General features: G+C 45.2%; 2 protein-coding genes across 5 annotated transcripts in view; one reads left to right on the top strand and one right to left on the bottom strand.

Moving 5' to 3' along the window:
• The window catches only part of ZYX (zyxin), a 25,952-nt gene extending 12,499 nt beyond the window's left edge, over nt 1–13,453 (bottom strand). Inside the window, exon 1 of one of the 3 annotated variants that reach the window (XM_061365473.1) lies at nt 13,321–13,453. The gene's annotated coding sequence lies outside the window, so the exon portion shown is untranslated. Of the gene's footprint in view, nt 1–6,365; nt 6,468–12,906; nt 13,017–13,320 lie in introns of those variants that run through there. The other 2 variants (XM_061365470.1, XM_061365469.1) reach the window with 2 other exon arrangements.
• The window catches only part of FAM131B (family with sequence similarity 131 member B), a 26,394-nt gene continuing 15,214 nt past the window's right edge, over nt 13,363–24,542 (top strand). For both annotated transcript variants that reach the window (XM_061365482.1, XM_061365483.1), the window contains exon 1: nt 13,363–13,496. In XM_061365482.1, the coding sequence (XP_061221466.1) occupies nt 13,469–13,496 (28 nt within the window). In that variant the 5' untranslated portion in view covers nt 13,363–13,468. The remainder of the gene's footprint in view (nt 13,497–24,542) is intronic.

Genomic DNA, 24,542 nt, shown 5'->3' with positions numbered 1-24,542 from the left:
TTTTAGACCAGCGACAGCCTGACCCAGCACAACAGGGCATGTAACTTTCAACTCCTGTCTTTTCTTCCTCTCCTTGCTTCTAAGCTGCACAGGGAAGAAGGGATGCCAATAAAGACAGAATTCGTGTGCTTTGCACAACCATTGTACTTTGGAATTTGGCCTTAATGTGGGTGTTAATACCCCTACTGTTGCACATTCCCTGGGGAATTACTGTATTTAGTAATGCTCAGGAAACGTGGGGCTTGTCTGCTCTCAAGACTTGCCTATCAATCAACAGCATTAGTATCTTTACTGTGACTTACTCACAGGTGGGTAAGCCACAAACCACACCAGTTAGACATCCCCCCCTCTGGCGAGCACTACTGCAAAATGGTCACATTAGAGAGCTATGCGAAAAGGCTCACCAAAGCTTAAGAAATCAAGTGTGAACAAAGCTTTAATTTCCCAAGCAAGGTCCGTACAAAGAGGTAATCTCTCTTATTTAACCAGCTTATGGAGCTGGTAAAGCTGGGCCCTCTGTGAGGTTTTTCATTGTTACATACCATGTAACCCATTGCAATGTGTAGCGCTGAGCATCTCCTTACATAGCTGCCACTGCTGAATTGTGGATTTACAGCTATGAATTGCTTAGGGATATGTAGCTCTTGTAGAGTTATTAAATAATTCTGAAGTTGCTGCTACTTTTGTAGATTAAAAACAGGGTGAGAGAACACAGAAACAAATCTGTGCTCTGATACTTCCTTGCCACAACCCTATAAATCCAGATGCTTGCATGTTCGATTTCTCACCAAGGTGGGGATGTCGAAAGCTCATGAAGGCAGAAAAAGCCTTCATGATCTGTGGGAATAAGAAAATGAAAGGCAGACCCTCTTAGGCGTTTTGTATTAACTCCTCAATGCGAGGAAACAGATAAGAAATGGAGAGATGTTTAGCAGGTTGGACCTGTGAAAGCCAGAATTCTCAAACTGGAATACATCAGAATACACAGGGGAAAACTCTTAACTTGGTTTCATGCTTGAAATACAGTGGATTTAAAGTTTGTGCTTTAGAGAAAATAAGAATCTCCTTATGCTAGCGACCTTCCTTTATGCAATTCTTTGCTTGGAAGAGTAGGTGTTTTTCTGCTGCAAACTGGAATTGGTGCCTTGAAAGGTACACAGTTGTACTTAATCTCATCAGCTGAAGCAAAATCCTAGCACTGAATAGGCATTTAGCTCTCTAGGTACAGAGATGGATAAGCAGGTATACTCAGCTTGGTGTACCAGAACTTGTAAGTTCTGGAACTGGCAGCAGTCCTCTCCATAAATCACTTTGTTCCATGCTTGAAAAAAACATTGTGGTATTTTGGAGTATACGTTGTGGTGTGAATGCTATTCCACACCATGGGTGAAATGACAGAATAAAGCAGAAGAGATGGGATCCAGAGGGACCTTGACAGGCTTGTGAGGTAGCCAATGCCAACCTCAATGAAGTTTAACCAAGACAAGTGCAAGGTCCTACACTTGGGTTGGGGTAATTCCAGGCACAGCTACAGGCTGGGCAGAGAAGAGATTCAGAGCAGCCCTGTGGAGAAGGACTTGGAAGTGTTGGTCGATGAGAAAATGAACATGAGCCAGCTTCAGTGTGCGCTCACAGCCCAGAAAGCCAACCGTATCCTGGGCTGCATCAAAAGGAGCTTGACCAGCAGGTCGAAGGAGGTGATCCTGCCCCTTTATTCTGCTCTTGTGAGACCTCACTTGGAGTACTGTGTGCAGTTCTGGTGTCCTCAACATAAAAAGGACATGGAACTGTTGGAACAAGTCCAGAGGAAGCCATGAGGATGATCAGGGGACTGGAGCACCTCCCGTATGAAGACAGGCTGAGAAAGTTGGGGCTGTTCAGCCTGGAGAAGAGAAGGCTGCGTGGAGACCTCATAGCAGCTTCCAGTATCTGAAGGGGGCCTATAAGGATGCTGGGGAGGGACTCTTCATTAGGGACTTTAGAGACAGGACAAGGGTGATGGCCTTTAAACTGAAACAGGGGAAGTTTAGGTTAGATATAAGGAAGAAGTTCTTTACTTTTAGGGTGGTGAGGCACTGGAATGGGTTGCCCAGGGAAGTTGTGAATACTCAATCCCTGGCAGTGTTCAAGGCCAGGTTGGACAGAGCCTCGGGTGACATGGTTTAGTGCAAGGTGTCCCTGCCCATTGCAGGGGGGTTGGAACTGGATGATCTTAAGGTCCTTTCCAACCCTAACTATTCCATGATTCTACGACTTTATCTCAGTGAAAGTTAGTTAATAATTAGTGATGCCACGTAGAAGTCCCATGTTTTTCCTAAGCAAAGAGAAGTTCTGACTCATATCCTTGTTGCCTCTCTGATACTTCTTTAGTCATATAAATTCTCTTTAGTCTAACCACATTTTATTGATTCATGCTAAGCTGCTACTCTTAAGCTTTCCCTTTGCTGTATTAAATTCTATGTCTGGGCCTCCTGGCAGAGTTGGGAACATATAATGGGTCTGCTTTGGTTCCCAGACTAAGAGGTGCAGACAAGGTCAGGCCCACACTGTCTAGGGCAGGGCCATCTGCAGCAAGTTGTCTCCATCCATACGGACCATCAGGTGTAATGTACCCTGGTGAGAGCTCTCCTAGGGTCTGTTGTGCTCCCACACCACAACCCTCTCCTGGTGCGTTTCTCATTCCCTTCCTCACGCAGGGTGTTCTTCATGTGAAAAGCTACATGTGGCATAGGTTAACATGTGCCACAGCTGCTGCTCCCACTCTTTATGGATGCTGTGATATGTGCAGAGCTGCGCTTCCTCTGACCAAATGGCAGCTTCAAGTATCTCAGTCCCCTCAGCAGGATGCGTGTCAACAGCTGGGTGCCAAACACAGCTGCCCTGGGGACAGCAGAGCCTCCAGTCCTCATGAGCCCAGTCATCCTCCTGCATCTGTGCAGCTGGCACGCAGTCAGGAATACTGTTTGCCAAGGTTATGAGAAATCTCTGAACAACCAGCTACCCAGGACAGATAACTGGTGTCTCTCTGCTGCTTCCCTTCAAAAACCAAGTCTGTTGACAAAGCACACTTCAGAAGTGTCCCTCCCCAAGCATAGAGATAGGATGGAGAAGGATAAAGGGTATGGTTCAGTACTGAGAGGAATGCTTTGAAGAACCTGGATGAAGTTTTGGACTGGTTCATTGCCTCAAACTCCCCAGACTTGGTATCACCGCAGACAGTTACCAGCCCTTCGGTGCCAATAGACTTAATGACCTAATTTTGACCTTATACTTGCAGTGAAGGTTAGAGGGACACTGAATTGTAGACTCTTTTTGACTGTTCTCAAGCTCCTGGCTTAGTTTTGAGGCTGGAATGACTCCCTGAATAGACTCAGCATTTATTTTGTCTTTCCGCCTACACCAATGAGAACCCTATGGTATGCTGCATCCTATCTTCTTTGCTCTCTTACCGGATTATACCAGAGTCCTACATCTCCATTTGTGTTTGCTTTTGACTCGAAGATTGTTCTCCAAATCCCTGGACCTCCAAGCAAGGAATGGAATGTCAAGCTACCTCATTGGTGCCAGCAGAATTCCACTCTCCTAAACATAGCAATTATTTATGTGATTTGAGGGACCACGAGACCAGAACTCTTCTCATCTACAATTGTTTCAAGTCTTTCTCCCAGCTGATAGTAAACTGAAGAAGAAGTAGTAGAAATATGAAAGTATGATAAACGCTCTCTTACCTAGTGCAGATTTGGAGAGATAGAAAGGAAAAGCAGCCTTCTGTGAGAGCAGAGAAAAGCCAAGATCCCCCAGAACACAGAAGACATGCTCTTGCATTAACTATGTTATGTTTCATGGCCTTACTATATGAGATGGGCCTATGACACTAATGTGAGAAGTGGGAAACTTTTCTGAAACATTGTAGTGGCTCAGTATAGTATTATACTGTGAAAAAAAACCCCACCCAAACAACTCCATATATTGAAACAATGTGGATTCCAGTTAAAATTGCTTTTCTGACAAAAACATGGTCAGAGCAGGGTTGGTGGAAATGTGAAGATGCTGGGTAAGGACAAGCCACTGCTCCTCAGACTGAACAGGGTTTTGAGGAACCTGTGCTAGTGAAAGATGTCCCTGCCCATGGCAGGGGGGTGTTGAACTGGGTGATCTTTAAAGGTCCCTTCCAACCCAAAATTCTAAGGAAAAGTACTTGGAGGCATTAAAACCACCAGTGATTCATGGCAGGGCTACCCAACTGCAGTTGCTTGGTCAGTCACAGGTGTATGGAAAACCAGCACAACTGTGTGCCAGCACAGAAGCACAGCAGTGTTAAAGGCAGCCCTCCTCAGCCCTGGCCAGGAGGCATTCTGACCTGTTGGTTGCCTCATTCCAAGGCAGTAGCACTCCCTATGTGACAGGGAAGTGACAGGATTACTGGTTGCTGCCCAGACTGGTGACTGGCTTTCCTGCACATGGGCTTTAGCCCAGTACTGATATATATGCCTCCATGTACTGTGCATCAATAAACATTATTATTCCAGAAGTTTCTAGTGGCCACCTCTTGAATTAGTTAGGGGGCAGTTAGTTGGGCAGAGAAGAGATTCAGAGCAGCGCTGCGGAGAAGGATTTGGGGGTGCTGGTTGATGAGAAAATGAACATGAGCCAGCTTCAGTGTGCGCTTGAGCCCAGAAAGCCAACTGTATCCTGGGCTGCATCAAAAGGAGCTTGACCAGCAGGTCGAAGGAGGTGATCCTGCCCCTCTACTCTGCTCTTGTGAGACCTCACTTGGAGTATTGTGTGCAGTTCTGGTGTCCTCAACATAAAAAAGACATGGAACTGTTGGAACAAGTCCAGAGGGCGATGAGAATGATCAGGGGACTGGAGCACCTCCTGTATGAAGATTGGCTGAGAAAGTTGGGGCTGTTCAGCCTGGAGAAGAGAAGGTTGCATGGAGACCTCATAGCAGCCTTCAAGTATCTGAAGGAGGCATATAGGGATGCTGGGAATGGACTCTTCATTAGGGACTGTAGTGATAGGACAAGGGGTAATGGGTTAAAACTTAAACAGGGGAAGATTGGATGTAAGGAGAAAATTCTTTCCTGTTAGGGTGGTGAGGCACTGGAATGGGTTGCCCAAGGAGGTTGTGAATGCTCCATCCCTGGCAGTGTTCAAGGCCAGGTTGGACGAGGCCTTGGGTGATATGGTTTAGAGCGAGGTGTCCCTGCCCATGGCAGGGGGTTGGAACTTGATGATCTTAAGGTCCTTTCCAACCCTAACTATTCTATGATTCTATGAATTGCATTGCCACAAAATCCAGGAAGTCAGGGTATTTCTTTCAAAGATCAGCTATGATCACACTGGGTTTGAGGACAGGATGCTCGTCTTTCCTGGCCTGCTTTTGGTAGGGGGATGTCTCCTAGCCAGAAGCACCATCGTGATGTTAAGGGTTGTAAGCCAATAAGAAGGTACCAAGGCAGCCTCTTCTGAGATCCTATTCCTCAGACTTCAGTAGAGAACACAGGAAGAAGCAAGGCCCAAATATGCTTATTAAAGCAGCTGTGAGAACATTTGACCCCAAAGCCTTGTAAACACAGATAGGAATGGAAGAGTCACCTTCAAATAAGCATTCTGGATCACACCATATTCCTTATGGAGTGCAGCATAGCAGAGCAGGTAGAATGTATTCACATCCCCCAGATACAGCAGCAGGCCTGACAAAAATAGTTTGAGTCAATGTTGATTGCCAGAGCCTACTCACAGCAGCTGTTTACTCTCTGTTATACGGCAGAGGGTACTTTCTGGAGATTCTTTAAATATGAGGGCTATTTTTAAGTCAATATTTTGCTTCTGGATATATTATCCTATCAATTTTTCAGAGACAAGAATTCAGCAGTGAGGACAGAATCAGTAGCTGTTTTAATAATAACTGTTTTCTTTGTTCAGGCTGGATTTTAAGGTTTGGGGTATTTTCGTATGTTTTTAGTGAGATTTAAAGAACTCCAAAACCACACTGCAGAAAAACAAGCCCCTTATTTTTAAAAGAGTTAGTATTTGCAATTTCTATGAGCTCCTGGCTCTCCATCTCCAGTGCATCAAAGGGAGAGGAGATGACAACTGATATTTTGTAAGGCAAAAAATATTGCACCTTTTTACGTAACACTGGCAGTTTAAGAAAGCACATTAACTGCTTGCAGATTGTTTTTACAAATGCAGTCTGAGCAATCCCACTAGCATAGGTTCAACTGACATGGAGGAAAAGCCTAATACACACCTCACAGTTGTGTCAACGATGGCATCTGTTTTCCTAGTGCACATCATGTACCCTTTTTAACCCTTCAAAGCCACCTCCTCACACCTCCCCTCTTGGCACTACCTACCTGCTGATAAGGAGCCTTCACACTCTCAGTGTGACAGCCATAGATACACAAAGTTCCCTTTCACTTACATTGCTGGAATTTCCTTTCATTTTTCCTTCTTATTTGTTAGCATCTGCTGAGCCATTCCTGGCAGGGAAGGAGTGGGAAAGAGTCGAGTCGCTTATCTGTGAACTCTCTCATCTTCCCATTTCATGTGATACTGGAAAAAAGCCCCAGGCCATAGCATTAGAAACTGGAATTTCAGACCTCAGCCCAGGCTACCTCCTGTCTCATTCAGTGTGAGCAGGCATTTAGCTGGTTCAGACACAAGGTAAGGAGGATATACGAGGATGCAGAATAGATTTATGAAAGATCCTTGCCAGAATGGTGTTGCTGAGTGGGTGAAGCCTATGCTAGATGAAGCAAGCTAGACTGGCTAATCTGTTGATACTGAGCTTTGATATTATGATGCAGTTTCAGAGAGCAGTGGTTCTCCATGCTCAAATGGAAGGTGATGCATGATCCTGTGCAGTAGGTCAGTGTGCTACAAAGGCATTGGTGAAATTAGAACAGAGCAGACCACACCATCACAGTTCAGATAGTGAGTTCCTCTTCTCTGTCTTCTGTGAAAGTCTAGAAATGGGAACTGTATGAAAGATGAGATCTTAATATATATGGAATTCAATGTGACACTTCTGCATGACTCTGGATAAAAATCAAATGTCGACAAAGATGCTGAGAGAACATTACATTTGCTGAAAAGCTGCAAACCAGCAACGTTGTTCTGAAAAGCCCTGAAACTACAAATCCTTAAGAAATTAAAATTTGCTTCAGAAATATATTGTTTTAAAATTCAAAATGAGTGTTTTTAAGGTATGTGGCTGACAGCAAAGTACTTCATTCCTGAGTGAGGTTGTCCTTAATTTGGGACAGTCCGTCAGTGTTCAGTTTCCAATAGATAATGCCAGGATATGCAAAGTGTGTGTCTCTACTTCAGCAGCATGGGCCAATCTGAGAACTCGCCATGCAGCGGAAGAGGAAAAGTCATGTTTTGGTGCTCACCATTACCTCTCTTTAGCAATATGGGACAACATCCCAGGAGGATTTTTTACAAGTACACTCTTGGGGGTGTGGATTGATCAGTTCTGTCACTGCACTAAACTGAGATGCTCTCATAAAGTTTTTGAGGAGCACTGGGTGCAGGCAGAACAAGATCACAGTTGTTCAGATGTAAATGTAGGTAAGCATGAGCTTACATCACTGCTTGCGATGCAAATATATCCTACGTCTATACCTCCACCTATTGTCCTTTTTAATCTTCAGTTGATTCACACAGCCTCAAATATTTTCCCAGCTTGAAAGGACCCAGCCTTACACTTATGTCAGGTAAGTCACATCACTTCAGGATCTGAACTACATTGGCACTACTTTTTCTTATTCTTTGAACCTCATAAAAAGCCTTTCTGTTTGTCTTCTGCACCGAATGAGCTCTGAACAAGAAAGAGCTGTATGAGTCATTTTGCTATCTCATTTCCTTTTTGGTCCACATGAAAATCCTATCAGTAGCTAATACAGCTTGATATAGAATTAACTCTTGTGGCAAGTACTCCATTACTTCTATGAAGCAATCAGAAATCACTGCCAGAAGCAGCATTTACTGGGGAATCCATACTGCCAGTGGCAGGAGGCCAGCAGAGAAGCATATTGGAGCAACAGTCCCTGAGGACGATTCCTGCCTTTACAGATCTGATACAGATACTATTTTTGTAAACATCTCCTACTCAGGAACTTCATAGGCCTCTGTATTTTTTCCACAGCTGAAGACACATCTTGCAAGCAGCATGTAGGACGTTTCTCCATGTCTTTCTGGGACAGTAGCTGGTCAGGCCACAGGATTTTAAATAAGGATTTTTAAAAGGATCGGAAAGGGAGAAGGTGGTGAATAATCATTTTTCAGAGCCTGGACAGACATGGTTGCCAATGAGACCTCTGGGGGGACATGAACTAATGTTAGGATGAGGTGAGTGAGGAGGTGGCTGGTCTCTTCTCCCACATAACAAGTAATAGGAGAAGAGGAAATGGCCTCAAGCTGAGCCAGGGGAGGTTTAAAGTGTATATTATGAACAATTTCTTCACCAAAAGGGTTGTCAAGCATTGGAACAGGCTGCCCAGGGCAGTGGTGAAGTCACCATCCTGGAAGTGTTCCCAAACTGTGAAGGTGAGCCCCTCACTGACACGGTTTAGTGGTAGCCTTGGCGGTGCTGGGGTAACGGTTGGACTTGATGTTCTTAAAAGTGTTTTCCAACCTGGCTGATTCTATGAGTCTGTGAATAATAGACAGAAGGAAGACATTTTGAATTATTTGGGGATTGGCAAAGTTTACTTCAAAGTGGCAAGATTGATATTGGTAATTCTTTTTCACTTTAACTGGTTTAAATGGCCGCTAATGCAGATGACAAGGGCACATTACCTACTGGGATATATTCAGTATCCTGATAATTAATTGATGAATAAATTTGATCAGCAGGTATGACAGTGACAATAGCTCTGTATTTTATAAGCAGTGTTCTTTAGAAAGAAGCTGTTCCAGTATGTATAAGATCTTTATATAGAGCTATAGGGAACCTCTAGAAAAGTAGGTTTAAAGATTTATCAATGGCTTATAGAGAAGATAAACAATGCTGAACAGCCATCTCTTAAAAGGCAACCAAACAGTTAACAATTTACTGCATAAGTGTGTCTTCAGGGTTAAGATAGAGGTGCCTTAGTGTGGATTTAGAGCAAATTGTGAAAAATCAGAGCTTGTTTTGAAACTGCTTTGTTCTGTGCTGTAACCAGCCCTTCTACTGAGCACAAGGTCACTAGCTTTAGCTTTCCTGGAAGTATGATTTCCTCCCCTTACCACTGCTGCTGACACCTATAAGAGTGCCCACTCTGGGTGCGAGGGACAGGGGGAAGAGGCTCCTAGAGGCATGGATCTGTGACTGTTTTCAATCTCAAACCAAGAAGCACACACTAAAAAGTTGATTATGGCATCTCAGTCAATTCCTCTGTTGCGTTCATGGCAATGGTGCAGGAGTGGGGGAAGAAAAAGGCCAAGGAAGCTTTATGTTGCCTTTTCCACCCTCAGCATCCTTGACCTAGTTCAGGCAGCCCTGAAGATATGCTCTGCAAACAGAAGTTCCTAACAGCTGGGACCTACAGCTCATGACAACTTGAACACAGCCACGCTCTTCCTTCTCTCTTGCCCAGCATACTTCTCACAATATGGTCTGTCAAGGGGGAGGTCTACAGCTCTGTGATAAGCCCATCATACAAATAATTTAGGGGGTTGCAAGTAGCTGCTTCCTACTGCTCCTTCCTTCTGAGATACCCAGGTAAGTAAAGAATCCATTTAGGTTTGTCTCTTTAGATACTTAAATGTCTCCATCTCGTGACCCTGATGGAAACTTAGAGCTGAAGATCTTTCAGACCAGCATTTAAAATCAGCACTTAGAAAATGTATTTCAGACACAATTTCCTACATGAAATTACAGCCTCATTTTTTAAGGCGGCTATTATTTTCCCAATGCTTAGAGAAAATATTCAGTGCCTGTCAGAAAGCGTATTTTAAAGGAAACAAAACAATTTAGGTTTTGGCATTTACCTCCTGTTCCTTGCAGCATTAGTGGGAAGAACAGTGTTGCTCAGGAACAGCAAGGACAGAAACTGTGGGGGACAGTTAGATTTATACTCGGTTTTAGTTCCCTGTTCAAAGATTCAGTTCTGTCAACTTCCCTCCTACATGATAATTCCTATGAAGTAATATTCTCATGAAATCATATATTTCTTCAGAATGTAAAATAGCTGCTGTTTTCTTATGCTACTGTATGGTAATTGTTTTGTAGCCAAATCTAATTAGTAAAGGTTCTAGGTATTGATTGCTTATTGATGATGAGCTCCCTTTTGTATGGAACCTACAGTACAGAAGAGCCAAGGAACTGTGTCAAAGCTCATAGATGATAGTCTAACCAAGTCTTCCCAACTTCTACTAAGAATTAAGCTTACTTTAAATATGGACATTTGTGTATACAAGGTCCATAATGAATAAATGTATGAGAACCAAAAGATGAAGAGTCTATCCTTTGATCAAATCGACTGTTAAAAATGGCAGACAAAGCATGCCAAGACAGGTAGTGTGCCCAACAGCTAAGTGATATTGATCCCAAATAAAAAAGAGAGAGCCTGTGGCATCAGAACATGCAAGACAGCCATGAAGCAGTCCGATGGTTCTGTGGAGTCAATAAATGGAGACTTGAGTACAATCCTCCGCCTTTCCAGTTCTCTTTCTCTGCTGTGCTTACCTGACACTTGCCTTGCAGCAGCACAGGTGCTTGCCAGATCCCTACGTAAACCACCACCTGATTAAAGCAGCAGAAGACCAGCCTATCAAGAACTGGAAAGCTGCTTTTCAGACAGGGCAAGTGCTAGGACTTGCTCAATTGCCTGTGGAATCACACCCTGAGGCTGAAGTCAGAGCAGACTAATGTAGACGGTATTGTTCCTTAATGAAAGCCAAAATGCACTGGCTAAGACCCAGCATATAACTTTGAGCTTGAGACAAATTGATAGACAAGCAAAAGCATCACACAGGGGCAATAAAGACGAGTCAATGTGACTTACCTGAAGCCTTCACTGCGAAAGAAGCCACAGCAGAGATCACTCACAGCGCAGAAAGGAGGTTCACAGAGGAACAGATTTAGACCGGGTGGGCGGGTGAGGAGGAGAAGGGGATTAATGTGAAACCAGAATTCCTCTGAGCAGAGGAGCAGCTGTGTCAGTAACACCTCAGGCTACAGTGAGGTGCAAATGCTGTTTGGTGAACTCCTAAGGACAGCTGTGCTGATCTATCTGTCTACAAGAGACTACAGGTGACAACAGTAGCTGGGCAGTCACTAACCTACTACAGGTTTATCAGAAACAGGCTTTGCATCTTTATAGCACTCCTCCATTCTAATTTGCTTTTGTTTCCTCTTTCCTTGTATTTAGCCCTGGAAGTCAATGTGGATCTACTTTTCAGAGATTCTGAAACACCTCTGGTTAACAAAGTTCCATCAGACCCATGGTTTCCAAGCATTTTTACAACTTAGGTTTCAACAGTGCAGATACATTGGGAAAAATAATATAACTGCATATATTCAGACATTCCTACCATTTTTTCTGTTCTTCCTACCACGAATTTTGGTCTGTGAACTGACTTTGTGTGAGCATACTTCCTGCTTATTGTTCCACGTGAATATTACCTTCTCTCCTTAGGCTGATTGTTAAGTTGTAAATGGGAAAATGAATGAACCTACCTGTTCCCCATTACCGCTGTTAATCAGGGCTGCTCGACTGTCATGACTTGGCAACGAAGATGCTCTGAAGGCTGGAGCACCTCTCCTATGGAGACAGGCTGAGTTGGGCTTGTTCAACCTGGAGAAGAGAAGACTCTGAGGAGATCTTAGAGCAGCTCCCAGTGCCTAAAGGAGCTACAGGAAACCTGGAGAGGGGCTTTTTACAAGGGCCTGTAGGGGCAGGACAAGGGGAATGGCTTTAACCTGACAGAGGGGAGACTGAGATGAGCTCTGAGGCAGAAGCTCTTCCCTGTTAGGGTGCTGAGGCGCTGGCACAGGGTGCCCAGAGAAGCTGTGGCTGCCCCATCCCTGGCAGTGTTCAAGGCCAGGTTGGACACAGGGGCTTGGAGCAAGCTGCTCTAGTGGAAGGTGTCCCTGCCCGTGGCAGGGGGTTGGAACTGGATGAGCTTTGAAGTCTCTGCCAAGCCAAACCAGTTTATGATTGATTCTATGACTTCTCAGCAACACAGACCAAAAGGATGAGAACAAAATGGCTCATTTGGGATAAGCAAAATTCAATTTGCTGTTACTAGAGATCGGTGGAAGGAAGCTGCTGAGATCAGTGAGGCTTTTGGAGGAAAGCACAAAAAGACAGGGAGAAATCATGAGCATTTCAGAGCTGGAAGGTGAAAAGAGCAGACTGGGGAGAGTCTGCGGTGGTGGGGAGGTGGGCCAGGAGGACACTCACTGCCTGTTGCAGCTGCTGTCAGGTAAGGTAAATGTGGCCTGTGAAGGGAGCAGAACCTAACAGCATCTTCTCCATCTGGAAAGATCCCTCCTCAGTGTCTGTTACCGGGGAGGATGTGGGGAAGGCCTCGCTCTTCCACGGGGTTGAGCTTGCTTCTTCCACCGTCCCGCAGGGCAGCGCCGCACATCTGCTCCCCGCGCATCCGGAGCCCCGCAGTGAGCCCCGGGGAGGCTCTGGAACGGACAGATCCTCACAGGGGCTGCCGCGGGCCGCCCGCCCCGGCTCAGCCGGCAGCGAGAGCGGCGGAGCGCGCCAGGCCCGCCCGCGGGAGGCAGCCGCTAGGGGGCTGCCTGTAATCGAGTCGGGCCGGCAAGTGTAGTTACCGGGAAACCGCCGCCCCCCGGGGCCCCGCGCCCCTCGCGTCTCCTTCCGGGGGCGCTCCCGCTCCCCCCCGTCTCTACCTGCTCATCCCCTGCTCCCGGCCTGCGCCACCGCTCACCTGTGCCCGCCCCGCTCCGCACCGCAATCCCGGCGGGCGGGAGGAGCCCGCCCCGTCCCGCCCCAGGCGGGCGGACCCTCGTCTCCGCCCTGCCGCGGGTCCCGGCCCGAGACCCCCGGCCCGGCTCGGCCCGGTCCGGCCCTGCCTCTCCCGGCCGCGGAGCCCGGCAGCCAATCGGAGCGGCGCTGCCGGGCCGGAGCTGTTTACCCAATCTCAGCCCGCCTCCCCGTCGGGGAGCCGCCGAGGGGGGAGCGGGCGGCGGGGGGCACGGAGGAGGCAGGGACGCGGCCGCGGAGAGGGAGCCGCAAGGGGAGCGCAACAAAGCGCGAAGGCGAGGCGGGGGTAGATGACAGCCTGGCCCGCGGGCTCCCCTCCCGTCCGCGTCGCCCCGGCGGGGGCACCCCGCGCTCGTACCTGACCATGACCCCGCGCCGGTCCCGGCTGGGCCACCCCGGCGTTTCCCGCTGAAGGGACTGGCTCCATTCCGACCTCCCCCACTCCCTTTCTCCTCCGCCTCCTCGCTGCTGAGGCTGCCGCCTCTTCCCGGAGCCCTGCCGGAGTGATGGGCTGCATCGGATCCCGCACTGTGGGTAAGGCGTTGGCAGGGACGACGGTAGAGGGATGCTCGGGCAGTGGCGGCCCCAGCCCTGGTAACGGCACGACGGCCCCTGGCACGAAGGGCGGCGGTTGCCCCTCGCAGCCCCCCTCCCGGCTGCCCAGGGCCCGTCCAGCGCCATTAGCGGTGCGCGACCGTTCCGCACCTCGCCATGCCCCGGTCCCCCGTGGCGCGGCGCGGCGCGGAGCCCCGGCCGCTGGCCTAGGTGCTGGCGGCGGGGCCGGGGGCAGCGCGGCTGCGGGGCATGCAGGGGCTGGGGGAACGTGTCCCGTGTCACTCGTGGCGGAAGGTCGCGGAACATGTGGGTCAGTGCGGTGCCTCCGGAGGAGGGGGGGTGGGTGCGGGGCGTGCCTCCCGAAGCGGGATCAGGCGGCCGGCGGCTGCCTCCTTTGCTCGGTAGCGGTTTATTGTTAGCTGAGGATGCATAACGGTGCATGATCTGCACGTCTTCTTCCCCTTCCCCCTACGTAGACTTCAATGGAGAACAGCAAACAAAACTGAATCCCTTCCCTCTCGCAGGGCGAGGGGACAGAGTGGGAGGGATCGCATCTTTCCACTGGGCTATGCAGATTTCACAGCAAAGGATCCCAAGCCTTTAGGCTATGTAAGCTAGCTCTCCCCTCCTACACACTTGCAGATACCAAGGGATCCCTTGATCCCTAAGCACAGGTCTCTACACGTAAAACCAGCATCTCATGGCACACTTTCCTCCCCACGGGAGAATTGCTTTCTGTGCAAACCACCATGTGCAGACGTTAGTTACGTGGGGATGTGTCATTCAAGACACCAAAACAGTCTCTGGGAGGATACCAGAGCTAATTCGGTAGTACGTGTCTCTCAAGCCTTTCCACAAGGCACACAGGCACTGTGTCGTCTGTGGGAAAAGGAAACCTCCAAGGGCAAGAGAGTTGAACCCCATCCCCAGAATAAATCTGAGGGACCGTGTCAAAGCCTGCTGCTGTGACGCTTCTTGGCTCAATGGGAAAAGCCCTTTGTAAGAGCACTTCCAGGGAATAACTTACTCCTGCAGCAGCAACCTTTAAGCCACAGACTCCAGTTTCTACTTTGGGATTTAATCCCCACAACCAACCTATGTCTTTTACCAGTCTCAAACATCTTCAAGACCTAAAGAAGTCTGTTACGGCTTTTGTAATGTCCACGTGGCAAAGTTCACTGCAATATTTCCCTTAAGATTCTTCAAGCTCTTTACCTGGATGAGGTAAAGACATCCCTGTAGCATATCAAAACATGTATTGACTCCCTCTCCTGCCTTTCCTGTATCATCCACACATGCACATTGCCAAAGGCTTTTTTATCCTGTTAGCTAGAAAATTATATATACCCTTTTTCTCAATGTGTGTCTGAGCTAGCAGCATTAATTCTTGGTTTCTCTCCACAACACTGTTCAAATACAGAACAAACACAAATCTAGTAACATCCACTCTCCACTCCAAACTGTGGTTAAGCTGTCATATGTTACTACATAGGTATCGCTCCTGTGCATGGCAGCATTTTTGTACTCTGTGGCCTGGAATCTGTGTTACAGAAAAGCTTTGTATAACTGAGCTATTGCCTGTATCATTCCCATATATATATATATATATATAAATATATATATGTATAAATGTCATATGTATATGTGGGCATAGATGAAAATATATGAGAACATCTGTACGTCAAAATTATGGTGGGATAATTCACTTTGTCTGCAAACTGCACTCAGATATAGACCTTCATGGTGTAGTTGCTGAACATTCCATACTGTAGTAGTTTTTGGTTTATTCAATATATGCTTATTTCAGATGGTGAGAACACATTGGACATTAGGGACCTACTTATGCAGTTAACTGAGGAATTTTTCCTTAACCTTATGTTATGAAGGTGTGTTAAGGGGAATTGCACAACCATGATTCTAATCTCTATGGGAGTCAGATATGAGTGTAGTAATAGTGTCTGATGCCTGCTTCATCTGAAACTTTTACACTGTTTTGCTTCAGCAGGGGCTTCGTCTGTTTTATGTCCTAGAGGTTAGACTGGCTGAGGGTGGGATCCATGAGTTTTACTTGGAGTTCTTGGCTTAAGGAAGTTTGTTCAGAACAGTTCTTATTTGGCAGCCTAGATTTTTCATTCCAGCCTTTCTGGAGTTATTGGAAGGATCCTTCAGACCTGTTTTGGGAAATCAGTGCTAGGTCTGAGCCCTAGGATGTGGTTGGAAACTAATACCCTAGTATGAGTAGAGCTTTCTGTTCTTGCTCTATAGTGTATCTGGTATTTTGCAGACTTAGTTCGATTTACAGGCTCTGTATTGCCTTTCCAAGACCATGTAGGTCCTGGAGATATAAGAAGGGTGATACACTTGTATTGGTTTTGTCTTGAAATTTGCATGGAGCAGATTTTGAACTCAGATTCTGGGAGGTTTTAATTAGTGATAGAAAGCTTGCAATCAGTCACATTTAGTTTATTCACCACACAAGGGCTGGTGCAGGATTGTGCCCTGAGCTTGCTCCGGGCCTTTTTCCATTCCAGTTTTAAGCAAGCCACATGATTTCTCCATGTCCCGCAGGGATGTTTTACTATGATCTAGTTAGATGTCGTAGTTTGCACATGTTTAGTGATAGCCAACTTTACATTTTCTTTCCTAAATATGAGTTTTCTGGTTATTTCTCCCTAGCGAAAAGTAACTGAGAGGGTCATAACTGAGCAGCCCCATATGCATAAAATTGAAATGGAGTCATATAATATAGAATCACAGAATCAAGTTGGTTGAAAAAGACCTTTAAGCTCATAAAGTCCAACCATTACCCCAGCACTGCCAAGACCACCGCTGAACCTTGTCACTGAGGGCCTCATATACACAAAGTGTGAACACTTCCAGAGACGGTGACTCCAGCACTGCCCTGGGCAGCCTGTTCCAATGCCTGAGCACCCTCTGGCGAAGGAATTGTTCCTCATCTGCATCTAAACCTCCCCTGGTGCAGCTTGAGGCTGTTTCCTCTTGTTCTGTCACTTGTTCCTTAGGAGCAGAGACCCACTCCACCTCACTACAACCTCCTGTTAGGGAGCTGTAGAGAGCTGAGCCTTCTCTTCTCCAGATTAAACTCCCCAGGTCCCTCATCCATTCCCCATCACACTTGTGCTCCAGGCCCTGCCCCGCTCCAATACCTCAATGTCTCTCCTGTAGTGAGGGTCCCAGAACTGAACACAGGATTCCAGTGCCCAGTGCAGGGGGATGATCACTGCCCTGGCCCTGCTGGCTACGCTACGCAGGATGCCGTTGGCCTTCTTGGCTGCCTGGGCACAAGCTGCTCATGTTCAGCCCTGTCATTCAGCACCCCCAGGTCCTTTTCTATGAGCAGATTTCCAGCTGCTCTTCCCCAAGGCTGGAGCGTTGCGTGGGGTGATCTTTCAGTCTTATAGAGGACACCAGAAATCGTGATGGTAATAGTGAAATTAGGATTTCCTAGGGTATAAAAAAAGCTGAAGAGTGATCTTGAAAGGTTAAACTGATATCCAGTCATCTTATCCACCAATGCACCCACTTACACCTCAATGCCATACATGTGCTTTGTGTTACATGGCATGATAGCAATTACACAATGAGCATTGCAGCTGGTTTCTTCCTCTGATAATAGCTACAAGTCAGGTCTGTATACTGGTGATAATTACTCCACGACAGTTCCCAGAGAGCTGACTAGCGATACTCATCACAGCTGGGACTTGATTTCAGTGCTGTAAAGGAGGTTTTCACTGAAGTTGCTGGACAGTCAAGGTTGCAAAATCCAGCTGGGAACTTGTAGATACTTGACTGCCAACTCAATGCAGAAATCACTTCATTACTGTCAGTAACTGAATTAGCCAAATGTAAGATTTCAGGCCTGCATAGATGTCTGAATGCATTGCAAGTGTACCTTTTGACCATGGCTTGGACGTCTCCTGATACTGCCTTTTCTGGCTATTGTGACAAGATCTCTCTTAATTCCTTGAATAGATTTAAATGAATAGGAAGCTCAAGCCTATTAAACTCAAGATTGCTCTCTGGTTTTTTTCCCAGTGATGTCTGATTTCTCTCATGTCTGCATGGGAGGCTGCAGCAAACATATTTCCTGAAGTGACATAAGATAGTGGAAAAATATTCCAAGAAATTGAGCACTAATAGTACTTCTGGAGTGTGGGGAAAGAAAACCGGAGTTGCTCATACTGGGTATCAGGAGAAGGTTTCTGACCGTGAAGAGTAGCAAGCACTGGAAGGGGTTTCCCAGGGAGGTTGTGCAGTGTCCATTCGTTGGGGTTTTCAAGACCAGAAAAGATAAAGCCCCGAGTTACCTGGTCTAACCTCATAGCTGACTGCTTTGAGCAGGAGTTTGGACCTTAAGAGGTGCCTTCCTGAATTATCCTGTGATGCTATGCTCTATACAGATCTAAATCCTGGAGTTGCCTTTCTGAATCAGATTAGACCTGTTGCTTTAGTCCTGTTCTGCCAGAACATGGGCTCCCATGTGTTTTTTTGGTCTGGCAATTTTGCAAGAAACAGCTCAAGTGACAGTTAGGCTCATGCACAGAGTTATCAGTCATTGGCCATGCAGAATGGAAAAGGCAGTGCTCTTCATTTAGCAATCTCTGGGTCAAATCTGACCTGCCAAAGCTAGCTGGCTGGCCTGCTGGACTCCCCTCTACAAGGAATGGTCAGTGTACTGTCAGAGGGAGGAGTACATACTTTCTGTGTTGCTTTCTCACTGGATGTGCTATATGAAATGTAAATGAGTGGCTTATAGCATTCACAGTAGGAGAAGTGGAGCCAAAGACCACCTACTTCGAATCTAGCCACTTTACATTTAGCAGAGTGGGAGCAAAGTAAGATACTGACAGGAGATGGGGTAAGTAGCTGGAGCAATCAACGAGCAGCCCCTTCATTTTTCTTCCTACTCATCCCTCCCCACAGATCTGAAGGTGTGTGGAGTGAGATCTGCTATGGCAAGTGTAGGCTATGCACATGGAGTGTGAAAAAGTGAGACATAAAGTCTGCATAGATACATCATGTCAAGGGGCCCAGTGTCCAGTTTCTCCTTCCTTCACCTTCACCACATAAATGAGTCAGTGAAAACAAATAGAGGGAGAAGCCTAGGAAAGGAAGTGGTAATGTAGAAGGAAATTGAGTCATGGCCTTGCAGATATGTTCATTTACTTGCATGCACACAGGTGGAAGGGGAAGGAGCACAGAGCAATGTGTAGAAACCTCCACTTTATAGGGAATGTGGCTAAAAGAGTGGGAATACATGAAAAAGGGCATCTGGGTGTTTTGTTCCTCTTCTACCTGGGGGGAAGAGACAAGCAGAAGAGAAGGACCAAAGGACATCTTTCCTTCTAGATCAGACTGCTTTGTGCTTAGTGTCATTTCATTATTCCTCCTTCTTTCCGGCCTGGCCTTTCTTCTTTCAAGCAGTTCTCAATCTGATCACTTTAAGAACTCAGCAACTAAAGAGCTCTGGGATAAGAGCTTATATCTGCCAGTAAGGACCTGAGCAAAGATTGTCTCCTGGACCTATCAGCCAGTTGTCATTAAGTATGTACAAACTGATGACCTCTGAGGCCCCTCTCTCCCTTCTCAGGGTTACTGAGATAGGTTAGGGTTTGAAGTTGTTGTGGGGAGAGGGCTAATATATAGCATGATTGCATAAGCCTAGCTTTAAAAGAAAACCATGCTAAAAGCCATGTGTAAAGCAAGTGTACCAGCAACTGTCATTAGTATAAGAAAACAAGAAAACAGTCTTTATCATGTTACTGATTGACTGAAGCTTTTTGTGGTTTTTGTTGGTGGAGAACACAACAGACATGATTTTGATGAACAGAACTGAAGGACAGCATATTGACTTTGTGAACTCTTATGGGCAGTAATATGAAAGAATTATGAGAGAAATTACAAAGGAGCTAATGGAAAATGGGAGTAATGAATAGTGTTTCATTGGTGTGACTGAGCTGGGAGTCTGACTTTCATAGACTGACATGTATTGAAGTAGAAAAAGTGAACTAATCAATGCATATTTTAGGCCTGTTTTCTTAGGGGGAAGTAGGAGAAAAATAGTTTCCAGCTCATTAATAAGGTATGCTCTCCAACAGCAAACAACCATGATTTTAGACTCATGAGTACAACAGTCGTTTCAAAGTAACTTGCCCTCAAGGGTTTTTAAGCAGTTGGATACAAAGTCAAAGGTTTGCTTTTCAGTAAGGCTTGAAATAGTGAGGAAGTTCTGGAAGTGAAAAGCTGAGGTTTCATTATAACTTTAAAAGTTCTGTGAGATGATCCAGGTACTTACTTTTGTCAATCTGATAAAATTCCCACTAAAATCTGAGGATGACAATATGCCAGTCAGAATGGGCTTGTGCAAAACAGGTCCTGTCAAGCTAGCTTCATTTCATGACTTCTGTGGGGCCCCCTGCAGCCAAGTACTTCTATGATAGAAGTACCTTTACCTACAATCATGGTAATGGCTCTAAAATACTAGATTGGTAAAGGATAAAAACCCACAAATCAGTTAGCAACCAACTTAGTACCATATGATTCTTTGACTAATAGTGTATGAATACAGTACATTTTAAGTGTATCAAAACTCAATAGATAGCAAAATAGTAACGCAGAAATAATCATTGTTGAAAAGCTTGTGTTTCTCATGTGATCCCACATTTCTCAATACAGTTGTCAGTAAAATACTGATCTTGGTAGAATTTGCAAAGACTGGAAGAACTGTTAAAAATGAAAAAGATAAATCACTGATATGGAAGTTTCATTCATTTGGAGTACTGACTCTTGACATACAGTGTGTGTTTCAATCTAACCACATACGAGTTTGTATGTCTAACAACAGAGTGTGAACAGCATTTACAGGACCAGCGCTCTGTGTCAGAAAGCATTCACACTGAAAAAGCTTAGAGACATATGAACAGATAATCAGTAAATCAACAACTACTATTGATATGCTGCAGCTGAAGTTAATGTGGTTCTTTGATGTATTAAGAGCTGAGTATTGAACAGGAGAGCAGGTTATATTTTCACTGCGTTTGGCACTTGTGAAAAAGAATTCTTTTACATGCATTGTGTCTAATTCTGTTATTATCACTTTGAGAAGTACTACAAAACTGAAGAATGGCCAGAAAATAAACACAGAACCTTGAATAAAAACATACAGAAGTGACTCGATGTCAATCTAAGTGTTACAGTGAATTAACCCCCCCTCAAAGCCACCTGATTCTTCAACCTAGCAGAAAACAGTTAGGATGTGATGGAACGGTGGCAGACACATGCCGGTTGCAGATGAGGCAGAGAATTAAGTGGTAAAAATACTTAACTGTTGGAATAATTTACTGAGAGTTGTACTGAGTCCTCTGTTACCTGAACACATGAAAACCGAGATTAAAAAACCCCCAACAGCTCTAGTTCAAGCACAGCAATAGAAAGTATAATTAACAAAGCACCTCTTCATTTAAGGTCAGATTAGATGATCAGGATGCTTCAGTGTGAGTTTAAGCTGAAAATTCTCAAATCCAGGATTATGCTAGACTTTTAAAGGAGAAAATAGTTTGGTGATCCAAATGGCTAGCACATGGATTGATGTTCCACATGGGAAAATTAGTTTTAGGGCTTATACTACTGACCATTTCCAATCACTGGCCAGGATTGTGACAGCAAGCTGTGACAGCCAGAGAGAGATCAAAGAGCATGAAGCCTAGTATTAACAGGGACTTCAATTAACCCTATGTGTAGGCTGGCAAATGAAATGTTTACCTCAGGAGCCATTGTAAGAGCCCGTAAAAGACGAGTAACTTGCCTTGTGCAACAGTTAGGAGGATTTAGTGATACAGAGACATTAAGGTCATAGCAGAACTGCACCCTTCACCCCTTGCCCCCAGCCTCTAAGATATAACTATTTTGTGTCTGTTCACTGTGGAAGAAGTTGTGGACGTTGCACTTTCTGATGTACTTAGATACGTCAGATCAGCTTCAAACCAAAGCTGCAGTAAATGAGGTTGTAGAACAGGTAGACAAGAGTGTATTGAGTCATCAGATGGTATTCATACAAGACTTCTGAAGAAATTTGAGGATGAAAGAGCTAAACTACTAGTTATGGTTGGTAAAGCCTTCCAATGAATTTGGTACAAGAGGATTGGTAGGTAGCTAATGCGATGCCAGTTTTAAAGGTTATCTGGATATCTTGGAAACTGTAGGCTAGTAAACAAGATACACCTAGCAGGCAAGCTAATAAACATTACTTTACTTTAAAGAGCAGAATTAGTGTATGCATGAACAAATAAGATGTACTGAGAAAGCATCAACACTACTGTTGTTAAGGAATACCACACCTTGTAAGTCTTAGAAGGGGAGTCAACAAGCATTATTGACAAAGGAGATCCAATGGCTACAGTCTGCTTGAATTTGCAAAGCACGTTTGTGAAGGTCACTCACACCAGGCTGTTAAAGACTTGAATTGCTGTTGAATCGAAGGGAACTTCCTGAAATTAGGAAGTAGCTGGGTAAAATATAGGAGGCAAGCTTTCAGATTTGTGTGCATCTATGAATGATATGAAAAAGGGGGGGAATAATGAGGTAACAAAGTAAGATAATTAAAGTAATCATTTGGGGGTGCAAAGCAGAAATCTATCTGCAGAGATTTGCAAAAGGATTTCACAATATTGAATGACGACATGTTAAATTTATGAGTGAAACCTGAGGCAGATAAATGTAAAATGATGCACACAGGCAAAGTGATTCTAGTGTTACATTTGCAGTGCTGGGTTTTCTGAGTTTACTATTTCCATGCAAGAAGGAGATCTTGGGGTTATAATGAATAGCTTAATTTTAAATACCAGTAAAAATGCCAATCAAATGTTAGTAATTAGGAAAAGAGTATAGAATAAAATGAGAAACGACATTATACTGTGCATAAATCCATACTATGCCTTTATTTTGAATATAACGTGTTGCCCTTGATTGTCCATTCACATTTCAGAAAGGACACAATCGAACTGGAAAAGATTCAGAAAAGGGCAGCAAAGGCATGGTGTGATTTATGTGAGGAACCATTTAAATGGATAGGGATTTCTCAAGTATGGAAAAGAGATTAATTAGGGGAAGTTATGATGGACATCTATAAAATCATGTATTTTTTCTGTGATACGAGCAACATGGAGAAAACGAAGAGGGGAGAATATTTCACGCTATCTATTTCAAAACAGAATCTAGATCTCAAATGAAACTAGCAAGTGGCAAAACCCAGTGCTTCTTCATGTAACACAGAGTTAAACTGTGGAACTCTTTGACATAGGATGCTATGGGTACTAAAAGTTTTATTTAGTTTAAAAAGTGAACAAAGGAATAGATGAAAACACCTTTAAAGGTTACTAAACACAGAGGCAACATCTCTCTCTCAGGATCGACTTGAGGAGAAGTTGAGGCAAGGATAAGGGTTCTGGGAAAATATCAGTACCATTTAGCCTGCTCTTATACTCTTTCTTACACATCCACTCCCACTTTAGGGACAAGCTGATATCTATCCAAAACAAACACTAAATGCCTTCTTTCCCACTAACTCACAAAAGAAGAGACTGAAGAAAAGAAACCAGGGAGAAAGACAGTCATCGAGGTGGCATGGGTTATGGTGGAGGAGAAGTAGAAAAATAAGAGAACAGGGTAAAGACTAACAGGGTAAGCCCAGGACAACAGGGAAGCAGAGAGGAACAGTTAGCAGAGCACCCCTGTATTTCCATGGTATCTAGGGACTGGTAGAGGCTGTCTAAGTGATGCCCTGCTCAGAACAAGGGAATAGAAATAGCACTGCTAGTTGCTGGGATCTTGGGTTTTCTTCCTCTTAGAGTTGTAGGTGAGAAACAAGGTAGTTGATAAAGAGGGCCCATAATTTAGTAGGTCTTGGGATGGGAACTGTACAAGTAAAGATGTGAGAAGTGCAGCCAGAATCTTGATGATAAATTCTGGAGGAGTCAGAAGACTGGCATACTTGATATACAGAGATGCCAGTCTCCCTCTCATTGCATAAGAGACATGAGTCAGGGTGTCCTGTGAGCAAACATGTGCCTCTGCTTGATGGAAGATTTTTCCAGCTTATATTCACAGTTGTCCATTGAACTAGTTCAGAGTGGAAACTGGCCACCAGGGCTCCTCATCCTCTCCTAAAAATGGGTGGTCCTACAACGATACATCGTGATTGGGTGTAAGGGGGAGGAACTTGAGCAATCAATGCATGAATATCTACATATTTTTCTTCATGCTATCTACATCTTCATACTATCTACTATCTAGTTCTGAATATCTGCATAGTCTTCTTCGTACATCTTCACAGTGTTCTTACAAGTGTTCTCAAGGGAGGTCATCTGGTTGTTCAAAGCTTACTGAAGCGGCGTGTGAACTGGACAGGGAGTCACAGGTTGAGGCCTCAGAGAGGCCTCCTCCTTGGAGCTAGGTGCTGGAGGAGACTACTTTCCTATGGGACTTGCCTGAGGTAGGACATGTTAGTATTATCTTTGTGTTCTACACTGTATACTAGGCAAGCAGTGTGGGGTTGATCCAGAGTCACTGACCATAGACCCAGTGGTCCCCAGTTTTAGTGATGCTGCACGGATGATCCTTCCATTTCAGCGGTGAGGTTTCTGCCTGCATTTGGAGGTGAGTTTTGTTCAGCTAAGGCTCAACAGGGAGATTTCCCCTTGCTGGTGATCACGAGGGAGTTGAATGCTCCAGAGAGCTTCCAGGTTCTGAGGAGGGCCTTGTGAAACACCAGTAATTCAAGGAAGTCTTGGAAGAGGCCTCTTGGGTTACTAGTGTAGAATCACAGACATCTCAGAGATGGTGGGGAAAGCACATGCCAGCACAATCCAGTCTGGATTGTCCAAACCATAAAAGACCACCCCCAAATCCAGTATTTTCTCTTGGGGGCTGGTCAGTGTTGCACTCTGTCGTTGATGCAGTATTGAAGAATAAAGTCAGCACTCACTGGTTGTTGATGATCATAATCCT

The sequence above is a fragment of the Neopsephotus bourkii genome, unplaced genomic scaffold (assembly GCF_033783945.1).
Source record: "Neopsephotus bourkii isolate Nb327-2 ecotype Australia unplaced genomic scaffold, CSIRO-AGI_Nbou_v1 NB_1287, whole genome shotgun sequence".
NCBI classification, from domain to species: Eukaryota; Metazoa; Chordata; class Aves; order Psittaciformes; family Psittacidae; genus Neopsephotus; species Neopsephotus bourkii.
This window is presented reverse-complemented; position numbering and strand designations above follow the sequence as displayed.